General features: G+C 42.2%; 1 protein-coding gene across 2 annotated transcripts in view; it reads left to right on the top strand.

Annotated features, from left to right (window-relative positions):
• The window catches only part of LOC140200362 (slit homolog 3 protein-like), a 669,401-nt gene that overhangs the window by 644,606 nt on the left and 12,376 nt on the right, over positions 1 to 12,419 (top strand). For both annotated transcript variants that reach the window (XM_072263584.1, XM_072263583.1), the window contains 4 exons: positions 1,726 to 1,863; positions 3,566 to 3,806; positions 4,961 to 5,091; positions 11,506 to 11,660. In XM_072263584.1, the coding sequence (XP_072119685.1) occupies positions 1,726 to 1,863; positions 3,566 to 3,806; positions 4,961 to 5,091; positions 11,506 to 11,660 (665 nt within the window). The remainder of the gene's footprint in view (positions 1 to 1,725; positions 1,864 to 3,565; positions 3,807 to 4,960; positions 5,092 to 11,505; positions 11,661 to 12,419) is intronic.

Raw genomic sequence — 12,419 nt, 5'->3', positions numbered from 1 at the left:
AGATTAATGTCAGGATAGGGGGAGCTTTGGAAGAAATAAGAACATAAGAAATAGAGGTAGCAGTAGGAAATTACTCCATGTAAATCACTAATATCATGGCAGATCTTCCATACCACTTTAGTGAAACTTACAATTAACGTCTATATCACTGTGTCCATATTTGAAGACTCGCTGTCCTCTGAACGAAGAAAATCCTCCTCATTCCCACCCTAATGGCCTACCTCTTATGTTTAGTGACACGCAAGCCATCATGCCTGCATATTCCTTTTAAGCCCCACTTTCCAGTCAGGTCAACTCTCATTCTTCTAAACTTGAGAGCAAATACTATTCTACTAAATTTCTCTTTAATAATAAACTTGCCATCTCAGATATCAGTTGGAAAGTCCCCCTGTGGCATACATTTCCTTCCTTAGGTAGGGGAACAAGACCTACGAATGTGATCTACATGCAGCAACAAATCTTTCCTCTTGTAAGCAAGTCCTCTCACAACAAAGGCTGATAATCGTTTGCTTTCCTAATAGCTTGATGTACCTTCATGTTAATCAGTATAGACTCGTGTGTAATGATATCAAAGGTCCTCTGAACATCTATATCTTTGACCATTTAAGACATGCTTGGCCTTATTATTTCTACCAAAAAAGGATGGCCTCTCATTTTTTCCACATGATATTTCATCAGCCCCATCATTCCCATTCAGTTAGCCCATCAATATCCCTTGAAGTCTCCCTGCATTCTTCTCACAGTCCACACTGCCACCTAGCTTTGTATCAGCAGTAGACAGGGTTTTATCACTCTAATGCTCCCACCTGAATTATTGATACAAATTATGAACAATAGGAGTCATGTTAGATTGAGACGTTTTATTTAGCTGCCTCCCAATCTGTTTATCTTTCCTCCTAGGATAATGGGACAAGTAAAAAAAAATGTAACCATACTATTCAAAAGAGGATGTAGAAACAAATCAGAACTATACTGAACGAGCTTGCCATCAGCAGTAGAGAAAATACTCTACTCTGTTATTTAAAACGTGATAACAGTGCACTGAGAATATAATAGAGTTGGGCTGAGTCAACATAATTCCAAAGTTGTGGAATCATAGCATGGATACAGACTCTTTGGTCTATTGAGTCAGCACATACCCGTTTCCATTAATCCTACATTCTTATCACTTCCTTCCGGATTCTACAACTCACTACAATTGGAGGCAATTTACGATGGGCAATCCACCTCCTATCCCAAGGTGTGGAGAGGATGTGGAGAGCACCCAGAGAACTGCCGTCACACAAAGAGCATACAGACTCCATATCGGCCCCAGCGGAGGTCAGCATTGAACTCATGTTGCTGGAGTTTTGGCAGCAACCCTACTAGTTCTATCACTGTAACTCTACGACAGGAAATTTATACTTTACCTGCCAGAGCTTCTTGCAGTTGCAGCTAACAGTAAAGTGCAAACTAGTTGATACAATGTATTTGCACTTTAAAAAAAACCCTTTTCAAAATGCCACAAGAAAAAAAATCCCCGAACAAAATTAGAGTCCAAAGGGAATGAGGGTGGTGTTCTACCATTGTCCATTCCAAAGCTATGTATATTCGCTCACATTGTTTTTAGGATCAAGATGTGAGTAATAGTAGATTATCAGGAGCTAACTATTTTGGACATTGAGGCATGTTTTGTAAATTCCCTTAGCCTATGGTTAATTCTCTGACCTCTATTATTTCAAACAGGTGTGAGTGTTTGCCTGGTTACACTGGCCAGAATTGCCAAACTAATTATGATGACTGTGTGGACAGCAGGTGTCGGCATAGTGCCCAGTGTGTTGATGCCATTAATGGTTATACCTGTGTCTGTCCCACCGGCTTCAGGTAAGCAAAGCATGTTTCTGCAGGGAAATCGATGGGAGAAGGTGAAGTTGGATTAGATTCTATCACTTACTTAAATTAGCTTATTTTCTTGCTCCCTTGAGTTTACATTTACATTTAATTCACTGCTGGCTCCAAAATGCATGCAGTATTTAAAGGAGTGGCATATTGTGACTAAATGTTGCCTTGGTTAATTTAATTATATTCCTTTGTCAAAGTGCACATAAGTATATTTCTTTCAAAAACGTGCTGCCCCTTACAGGCCAGGGAGCACCTCCAAAGTGCAGACTTTGTTGAAACGTGACCTTCACTCTTCAGTATTGACAATGGTGTGTGTGTGTCTGAGAGACATCAAGACCAAGTCCGATGATAACAAAGGCAATGTTAATAGTCCACCTTGTCAGGTCAACATAAATCTGGGACTGAATGTGGAAGTCTTCTAGTCATGTTATGCTGGGCTAGGTTATCACTTTTCATTTGAGGGTTTCTCTTAAATAAATATTTTCACTTTTTGATTCTCCTGTAGAAGCTTGCAACATTTCCAAATTTCAGATGGCTGTCATTTCCTTTTTTTTAAAGTCATTTTGCTAGTCCCAGAACTAGCCCTGTCCACCACCACCATCACCACTACATTTTCAGCGTCTATAAAAACTGACCAAGTCCAGTCAGATGTTAGTGTCCTTTTCCTGGCACCTGCCCAGAAATATGTAGACTATCTGGAGCAGGACTTGATTATCAGTGCCAAGTCTACGTTGCAGAGATGAGCATCTGGTGTATTCACTGGTCTTTAACTAATGTGGTCCAGTCTTCAGAGAATGAGCAGGCAAGCACTTGTGCTTCCAGCTAAGGGCATCAGAAGGGCTAACAAACTACTACATATAATAAACATGAGAAAGTCTGCAGATGCTGAAAATCCAAAGCAACACGTACAAAATGCTGGAGGAATGCTACAGGTCAGGCAACATCTGTGGAAATGAGCAAACAGTTGATATTTCTGGCTGAGACCCTTCTTCTGGACTGACATGGAAGGAGAAATATGCTACAATAAAAAAGATGGGGGAAGAAGATGTAGGCTAGCTATAAGCTGATAGGGGAAGCCTGATGAGTGGGAAAGGTAAAGGGCTGGAGAGGAAAGAATCTGATAGGAGAGGAGAGTGGACCATAGGAGAAAGGGAAGGACAAGAGGCACTAGGGGGAAGTGACAGGGAGTTGAGAAAAGGTAAGAGGCCAGAGTAGGGGATAGAGGAAGGGTGGGGAACATTTTTTTTACTGGAAGGAGAAATCAATATCCATGCCATCACATTGGAGGCTACCCAAATGGAATACAAGGCCTTTCTCCTCCACCCTGAGGGTGACCTCACCTTGGCACAAGAGGAGGCCATGGACTGACATATCAGACAGGAATGGGAATGGGAATTAAGATGTCCGTCCATCGGGAAGTTCTGCTTTTTGCAGATGGAGCCAAGGTGCCTGATGAAACAGTCCCCCATCTTACGGTGGGTCTCACCGATATAGAGTTAGCTACTCCTTCTGATATTAATTGCCAGAAGAATCAGCTTGTTACCTGCTGTAAGTGGGCCCGTCATATGGCAGTTTTGTTGCTGTTTTCCAGCAAACACTAAACTGGTACTATTATTCCCTATTGATCAACTTTCTGTTTGCTGACACACTCAATGAGGCTTCGTGCTCTGATTTGTTCTTCCAGTGGACTGTTCTGTGAAATCCAGCTTCCCATGGTCCTGCCCCACGCCAGTCTCTGTGACAACTACGACTGCCAGAATGGTGCTCATTGCATGGAGGTACAAAATGAGCCTGTCTGCCGGTGCCTGGCCGGCTTCGCAGGCCAGAGGTGCGAGAAGCTGGTCACCGTCAACTTTGTCGGGAAAGATTCTTACGTGGTGCTGTCGGCCTCCGAAGTCCGCCCGCAAGCAAATATCTCACTTCAGGTAGGGATTTCAACAGTGTGGCTTCAACGTCGGGACGTTGGGGCTCGTTAGGGCACGGTCAGTGATTTCGAGCAGATGGTGCCCAATAATACAGATTCCATTCAATTGTCAGCTGCTGTTGTTCTGCTTTACTTGTGGCTTTTTCTCATTCTTTTTCCACAGAGGGTCACTTATGAGATCCCTAGTAATAAGCATTCTCAGTGTCATTTCATAAGCCATGTAATAAAGCAGAACATCAGAAGGCTCTTCCTCTTACATTCTTGGATAATTTCCAGAACAAATGTCAGTAGAGTCCTCTTCTCTTCAAAACACAATCAATCTCATCAGCAAGAGCACAGTGTAAGTTTTCAGCATTAATCAGCAACATTGCAACCTAATGCTGGTGGATTAGTAACTGAAGTAGCAGCAAACAAAATAGAGCATGAGTGGGGGCTAGCAACTTGTTTGCCATTCAGAACCTTAATATCCTTCGAGCTCTTTAAGATGTGACAGTACACCTACAAAATCCTGAGCTAGCATTGTAGCTCAAGAACCAGTCTTGACTATACGAGATTCTTTCGCGCCTACAGAATCTTGGAAAATCTTCTCTGAGAGCAACTCTTGTCTGATTCAGCTTCAGCAACTAATTAACCAAAACTCCTCATGCACAGACCTAGGCTAGATAGACCTCAAGGTGGATGTGGTGTAAACTATCCTCTATGATATTTTCTTGGACAGTTAAATTACGATCTAAGTGAAATATTGAATAAAACTCTCTTTGCTCAAGCTCCCGTGGAGCATGAGAGAGCATCAACAAAAACCGAGGCTACTGTCAATCGTTTTGCTCAGGGATATTGAGATCGGTGTAAAATTCATATAAGTGATGAAGAGAGCACTGCTGGGCCAAGGAGACAATTCCCATTCCGTGAGGCTCTGTGAATGTGTGAGGTTAGTGAGCAGATGACCAGTAAAATGGGAAGCTATAAACAGAAACTGAAATAACTAGATCAGAGATGTAAATGAAAGTAAATTTCAGAAGATCCCCATAAACCGGATCTAACATGCAGTCCGGGAACAGGCCCTTTGGTGCAGAATATCATGGGCCAAAGGACTCATACCTGTGTTCTACTGTTCCATGTTCTGTGATCTAATATATTCTCTCTCCATGTGACTAGGTTGCAACTGACAAGGACAATGGTCTATTACTCTACAAAGGCGACAACGATCCCTTGGCTCTAGAACTTTATCAGGGGCATGTACGACTCATATATGATGCATCAAGTTATCCACCTACCACTGTGTACAGGTGAGTCTTCCCTCACCCAGTATTTGCTTGTACATTTCAAATTGCCATCTACACCGTGGCAGAAGAGGGCAGAATTACTCATGAGTTCCCAGTGGGGTTGTATGTCCTAAAACAAGAAGCGTTACAGTGCTTTACACTTGACAAGGGTGAAAGATATCCATTCTTTGTGCCAGTGAGTGAGAAGCAGAGGGTAACATTGAGCTGCTGATTGTGCTGGTATGGGGGCTCGTGGCAATAATGATGGCCAGCTGCCCCTGTATATCTGTAGCTTGGACTCTCCACACAGTACAGTGGAGATGCAATTGTAACTGAGAACAAGACATGGCATTTTATGACACTGAATTGGTTTTGCTCTCCACAATTCATTTTCATGTAAAAATTCAGCAAGTTACAATGAGTCCACGGCCTTCCATTTGCATCATCTGTGCGTCCGATAAGCCAATGCAGAGAGGAGTTTGAACACCCAGCTGTAAGTACTGAATATCTGTGTAGCATATTCCACACTTCAGCTCACTAATATCAATTACATCATCTCTGCTTATTATGCAGAAGCTGGCTCAAAGGTGACGTGGACATCTGCCCTCATCAATCGATTGGTAAATGTCACAAAGACAGCCATTCACTGCTTGATCAGATGGCTTTTATAGATTGTCCACATTTGCAGGCTCAGAGAAGGGCAAACACCTCATGAGCTCTAATTATATTGATAAAGGAAGAGGTCATCATTGACAACGGTGTTTCATTACCATAAGATTAATGGATTCATATGTGTGCTGAACCCTTGCTGCTGATATTAATTCCATTGGTTAATGCATTACCCTTTTATTAAATGTCACACCATTATCTTATTAGCACAGTGAGAGAGATGATGCAGGATTTAAATATCCGAGTCCAATTAAATCAAGACTGGAAGAAAGGCCATCAAATAACAGATTTCCCTGAGCTGGGATATATACATATCTTAAACAAGTAGCTCCTAGTGGAAGACTTGAGAAAGCTTTTCATTAAATTAGGATACCCAGTGTCATGTCAAAGGGCTATTTTCAATTTCAGTAAATTTTTACATAATTCTTAAAAAGCAACACATGCAAGGGAACATTGAATAATTGTTTACTGGTACATACAGAGTTTGACAGGCTTGTGTGTCATTCCCTAACACCAACTGACCTTGCCATAGCCTTGAGTTTTGTTCAAGTCACCATTCTCTCCCATCTGCTATGAAGGTGTTACCACTGTGTATACCCTCCACCTTGCATCTGCAGAAGTTTGTCAAAGTTTTAGATAACATGCCGAATTATCACAAACTTTTAAGAATGTGGAGGTGCTGCCATACATCCCTTGAGATGGTCCTATGTGCTGGAGCTAGGGCAGACCCTCTGAAATGATAATGCTGAAGAATCAAAGTTACTGGCCACAGTTCCTTGAGTTTTTGGCCTTCCCTAACTGTCTTTGAACCAAATGGCTTACCAGGTCTTTTCTGAGAGCAACCAACCACAATGCTGTGGTTGAAGTCACATGTACATCAGATGGAATGATTATTGTAGCTTTGCAGAAAGGCTTTGACCATAATCCCAACAGCAACATTGTTGCTGACACCAGCCCTTTGTCCCAGAGTTAATAATGAACCAAATTTAAAACCTCTGGCTGACAGATTAAGATTTGAATGTCTGCGGATTATGAACTCAAGGTTACTTGTAGAGATTTCCGCTTGAGTGGCCTAGTAAGAATAACTGTTGTGGGATTTTCTGCTTAAATGTGACGCAGCATTGGTGGAGACAACTGACCCTGAAATGTCCCAGATGTTGTCTGCTGACATTAATTATCTCACTGTAAACGAGTATTGAATCTATTCATTGTCACACAATCAAGTATCTTTGCGTTTTAGGCCAAAGGTTTGCTGAGAATTACTGTCCTTTCATAATATCCACAAATCTCTCCTTGGAGGGTGTATGTTGTATCAGATGACCCATACAACAAGTGCATGCATAGCTTGAAAGTAAACCATATTTGTGTATAAAATTTAGTCCAGAACCAACAACTGATTAGGATGGGTATTTGATGTAATTTATTTGTTTATTCTGTGCGAAAGCAGTGACTCGAAAAGCTTAAACAGCAGGTTTAATGGCTCAGCTAAGAAAATATGCTGTTTCGTGTCTGTCAGGGTGAACACAATGAAATAAAGACAGAAAATATTGGTTGACTCCCCTTCATCCAGTGCCAAGCCACTGTCTCTGTCTGTCTGAGAACATGGAGATTTACCAGCGATTCCAAAAATGGACTCTGACTGAACAACAGTGAAATCTGCAAGCTATCTGTGGGAATTGGAAATATATGCATTAAACAAAGGACAAACTCCTGTGTAAACGCTTAGATTAATCAAAATTCTTCAAAACAATTCCTATGTCACTCTGTGGGGCTATTTGCTTGCTCCTTTTGCAGGGAGTTCTGTGCTGCCGGCTATGTTTGGCAGTCTTTCCACCCCTCACATCTGTGTAAGCTCAGTAAAAATGAATAACACAGCAGTAAATCAGCAGAATCACAATACCCAGGTTTGTGGTTCAGCTGGAAATCTCCATCAGCCCAAAAGGTGTCACTTCTTGCCGGGAGTCACAGGTTTTTTTTCAGATCCAAATGTTTTTTAATCAAGCGGAGGTTGCGGACCTCACAAAGAGGAGTGCAGCAACACTGACAATAAGCAGCATACTGTATTTCAAAATGCTGTACAGTCCATGTTCCAAGTGACTTAAATTGACCTCACCACTTCCACCTGCATTCTCCAAGCATTCAAAGTCAGATTGAAGCACTTGGTAGGAGATCCTATAGGGATCATTATAAATGAAAATAAAGGAAATTGGAAGTCTGAAACAAAGTTGAAAAGTGCTGGAAACAAGCAGCGGGTTAGACAGACTCTTCGTCAGAATTGGCAAAGAGAGAAAAGCAGATTAGATTTAAATTGCAGGGAATGCAGAGGAGAAGTTGGTAGGACTAAAAAAAAATAAACTGTGTGATTGGATGAGGTAAGGTTAAAAGGGTTAATCAGATGACAATTATGCTTCTTTGTCTGCATTATGCATTAACACTTGCAGGGCTGTGGGATAAGCCAATAGAGAGAAAAAAGCTGATTATATGACAGATATAATGACAGGAATGGATATTTCTTATCCAGTCTGAGAAAATCAGTTACTTAAAGTTGGACAACTTGATGTTGAGTTCAGTATGCTGCAACATGCCCAGATGGAATAAGGGGTACCGTTCTTCAAATTTGTTTTTGGCCATGACGCACAGAACCAAACTTCCAAATTTCCCTCAACCTAAGCCCCAAACTCTGTTGTCTCTTCTCTTCTCTATGAGATGGTGTTAACATCAACAATATAAGATATGCAGACGATACCACCCTAATAGCAAGTGCTGCAGAAGACCTACAAATCCTCCTAGACAAAGTAGTACAAACAAGTGCAGATTTTGGTCTAACCATAAACTGTAAAAAAAAAACAAATGTATGGTAATATCAAAACAGCAGGATACTCCCAACTGCCAATTGTACATCGGTAACCAAAAGATTAAACAAAAGACCACCTTTAATTACCTTGGTAGCTTTACATCACAAGATGCTAGAAATAAAGTAGAAATAAAAAGAAGAATTGTCATTGCCAAAACCAACTTCGAAAAATTGAAACCCATTTTTATCAACAGACACATTTCTATGACAACAAGGCTTAAGCTACTAAAATGTTACACCCAGTCAATCTTGTTGTATGCTTCCGAAACATGGACTATAACACCAGAACTCCAAAGAAACTTAGAAGCAACAGACATGTGGTTTCTTAGAAGAATGCTGAAAATATCATATGGAGATAGGGTAACTAATGAGACAGTACTCCAACATGTGCATAAAAAAGATCTTTAATTAGAACATTAAATGAGAGGAAACTTAAATTCCTGGGCCATGTCATCAGAAAGGGAGAAATAGAATGCCTTACATTACAAGACCATATGCCTGGGAAACGCGGAAGAGGAAGGCAAAGAAGAAAATATATGGACACTGTGAAAGAACTAACAGATCTAACTGTGTAAGATATCATTGACGCTGCAAGGGATCGTTCGATGTGGAGAGCCACGATCGCCCAAGCATGTAATACACAAGGCACATGAAGAAGAAGAAGATGAGATGCCCCACCGGCTCCCTCAACCGTAAAATCCAAAAATTAGTGACGACCCAACTTCTCAACCTCACTGCTTTGCTGCCAAGAATTTGAAGGTCGAGGTAGTGGTGTAGTTTCCTGGCAGACAATATTTGAATAATGTCACATCTAATAAGACCATAACATATCGGAGCAGAATTAGGCCATTTGGCCCATTGAGTCTGCTCCATTTTATCATGGCTGATCCAACCTCCTGCCTTCTCTCTGTAACCCTTCATGCCTTGACCATTCAAGAATCTGATTCAGATGCAAGTTCATTAACATCTGACTACCATTGCACCCTGTGCTGCCATAAAGTGGAACCCAAGTAAGATTGCGGCTTGATGAGATCTGTGCATGCAGTTTGTCCAGCATCTTGAGATGGGCTGTACAATACTGGCATGTGTGATCTCCCTGCGCATACAGCGTTAAATTCAAAAGGCAACAAGTATGTAAACAATGCTATGGAAGCCCACAGCCCATCCTGGGAAATTGGGCTCCAGAACAGTTTCACATTCGTCACTGCTAGAGCCATTTGCTTTGTCTGTATTTGGGATGAGGATGTATACCTGGAAGTCCACCTTCCTGTAAAACTGCAATTGAAAAGGCTACTAAACACAGACTGAGTGAGTTGAAAAGGCTACTAAACACAGACTGAGTGAGTGTGTGTGTGTGTGTGTGTGTGTGTGTGTGTGTGTGTACATAATATTTAACTGGGATTAGCAGTTGTGTATGGATGCAGTTGGGGAGCTGCTACCATTCAGCTCCAGTGACATCCAGCCTTCTCCCTGTGACTTGTGTCCACTTCTGCTGGGTGTCCCAGTTTTCTCACCGGTCCCAAAGATGTCCAGGCTGGTCAGATAATTAGCTGCTGTAAATTGCCCTAATGTGTGGCAAGGAGTAAAATATGGGGGAAGTTGATGAGAATTGGGAAGAATAAATCAGGATTAGAACAAACAGGTGCATGATGGTCAGTGCAGACAGAGTGGTCTGAAGAGCAAGTTTCCACGCTGTGTGACTATGATTCTAATTGAAAAGAAGCAATTCTGTCTAAAATTCCTAATATTAAACTTACGGCTTCCAGTTACTAATATTATTCCCGATAACTGGAGCGTTCTACTTCCACCTCCAAGCTTCCTTCCGCCTCTTCCCAATTATTCCCAGTGAGAAGAGTTAACCCTCCTTGTGGTCTTGACTGTACATCCATGCAAAGACATTCTGCCATTGACAGAAAACCAAACCTGAAGTGACTTTCGTTTGGAGAATGAAGCCACGTTGCTGTTTGAGAAGTCCAGGCCTGTATTCTCCAGAATTCAGAAGAATCAGAGGTGACCTCGTTGAAGTTTATTGGGCTCTACAGAATGGATGGGCGGAGGATGCTTCCCCAAATGAGGTGCCTGGAACCAGTGGTCACAGTCCCAGTTCGTGCAGGACCTAGATGAGGAAACATCTTTTCTCATTCAGGTGTTGAAACTTTGGACTTCTCTGATTTGAAGGGACTCTGAGGCTTAGCCATCAAGTTATTCAATTCAGACTACTGGATATTGAGAGGATCAAGAAATATGGAAGCAGTGCAAGAAAATGGTGTTCAAATTCAGGGCTGGACATGATCGAGAGAAATGGCAAAGCAGGCCTGTGGCCTGTTGGCCTACTCCTTTCAATCAACTCTCACCACTTGCCCTCCTTTCTCTTATGAAATCCTGACTAACAAGTACACAATAAGAAAGGCACACCCAGCCCATCCTTGTGTCGTCCAATGATACTTTACCACAAATAAAGTGCAGTCAGTTCATCTGTGGGATATAGGTGGTAGAGTAGCGGTTAGCCACAACGCTTTACAGAATAGGTTCAATTCCTGCCACTACCTGTGAGGAATTTGTATGTTCTCCCCGTAACTACATAGCTCTTTCCTCCAGGTGCCCTGGTTTTCTCCCACAGTTCAATGACGTACCAATTGATCATTGTAAATTCTCCCGTGATTAGGTTCAGATTAAATTGGGGGACTGCTGGGCGGCCTGGCTCAAAGGGCCAGAAGGGCCTGTTCTGTGTTGTATCTCAATCAATAAAAACAGGAGCTATTTTATTTCAAAAGTTACCACAAACAGCAGTGTAGTAATGATCAGATCATCTGCTATGTTACCCTTTGCCAGGCTGTTTGCTCTGCATGTCACTCAACACCCAGGAGCCATATCGGCTGGATAATTCATTCTATTTCTTCTCTTCCTCTGTGCAGTGTGGAGACGATCAATGACGGGCAGTACCACACTGTCGAGCTGATGATGATGAACCAATCACTCAGTCTGGTGGTGGACAAAGGAACCCCCAGGAGTCTGGGCAAGCTCCAGAAACAGCCGACCCTGAGCCTGAACTCCCCGCTCTACATCGGAGGTGAATTTCTTGCTCCATTTTACTTCTGGTCACCCCTTCATCACCCTAGTCACATGTTTCATCAGTTCCAATCCTCTTTGTACACAGGCAGGGAATAATCCTGCACAAATGCAGTCAGTCTCTCACTCTCACACTCTCTTACACTCACAATCTCACACCCTCTTACACTCACAATTTCACTCTCACTCGCTCACACTCTCTCACATTCATACTCTCACTCTCTCACTCCATTCTCTCACACTCACTCTCTCACACTCTGTCACTCTCTCTCACAGTCCACTCTCACAATCTCACTCTCATACACTCACACTCACTCCCACACTCTCTACCTCTCTCTCCCACTCCCACTCTCTCACTCCACAGTCACTCCTCTCTTGCATTCTCTCCCACACTCTCTCATTCACTCACTCACTCACTCACCAAGGTATTTTGGTATTTTCCTGCTAGATATTTATTTTGCAGTTGCTCTTAAAATACCCACAATTTTCTAGTTAATTTGTTAAATATCACTTGTTTGCCTCTAAATTGGTCGTCTGTTCAGAAAAATCAAACAACTTGCATTAACATCATTCCTTCTCAGCTGATGAGGTTCCTGGAAACATAGAAAACCTACAACACAATACAGGCCCTTAGAACTACCTAGGCTTACCCAAAGCCCTCTATTTTTCTAAACTCCATGTACCTATCCAGGAGTCTCTTAAAAGACCCTATCGTTTCCGCCTCCACCACTGTCGCCGGCAGCCCATTCCACACACTCAC

This window comes from Mobula birostris, chromosome 7, assembly GCF_030028105.1.
Source record: "Mobula birostris isolate sMobBir1 chromosome 7, sMobBir1.hap1, whole genome shotgun sequence".
Lineage (NCBI taxonomy): Eukaryota > Metazoa > Chordata > Chondrichthyes > Myliobatiformes > Myliobatidae > Mobula > Mobula birostris.
Note: the sequence above shows the minus strand (reverse complement) of the source record. Positions and strands in the feature narration are given on the sequence as shown.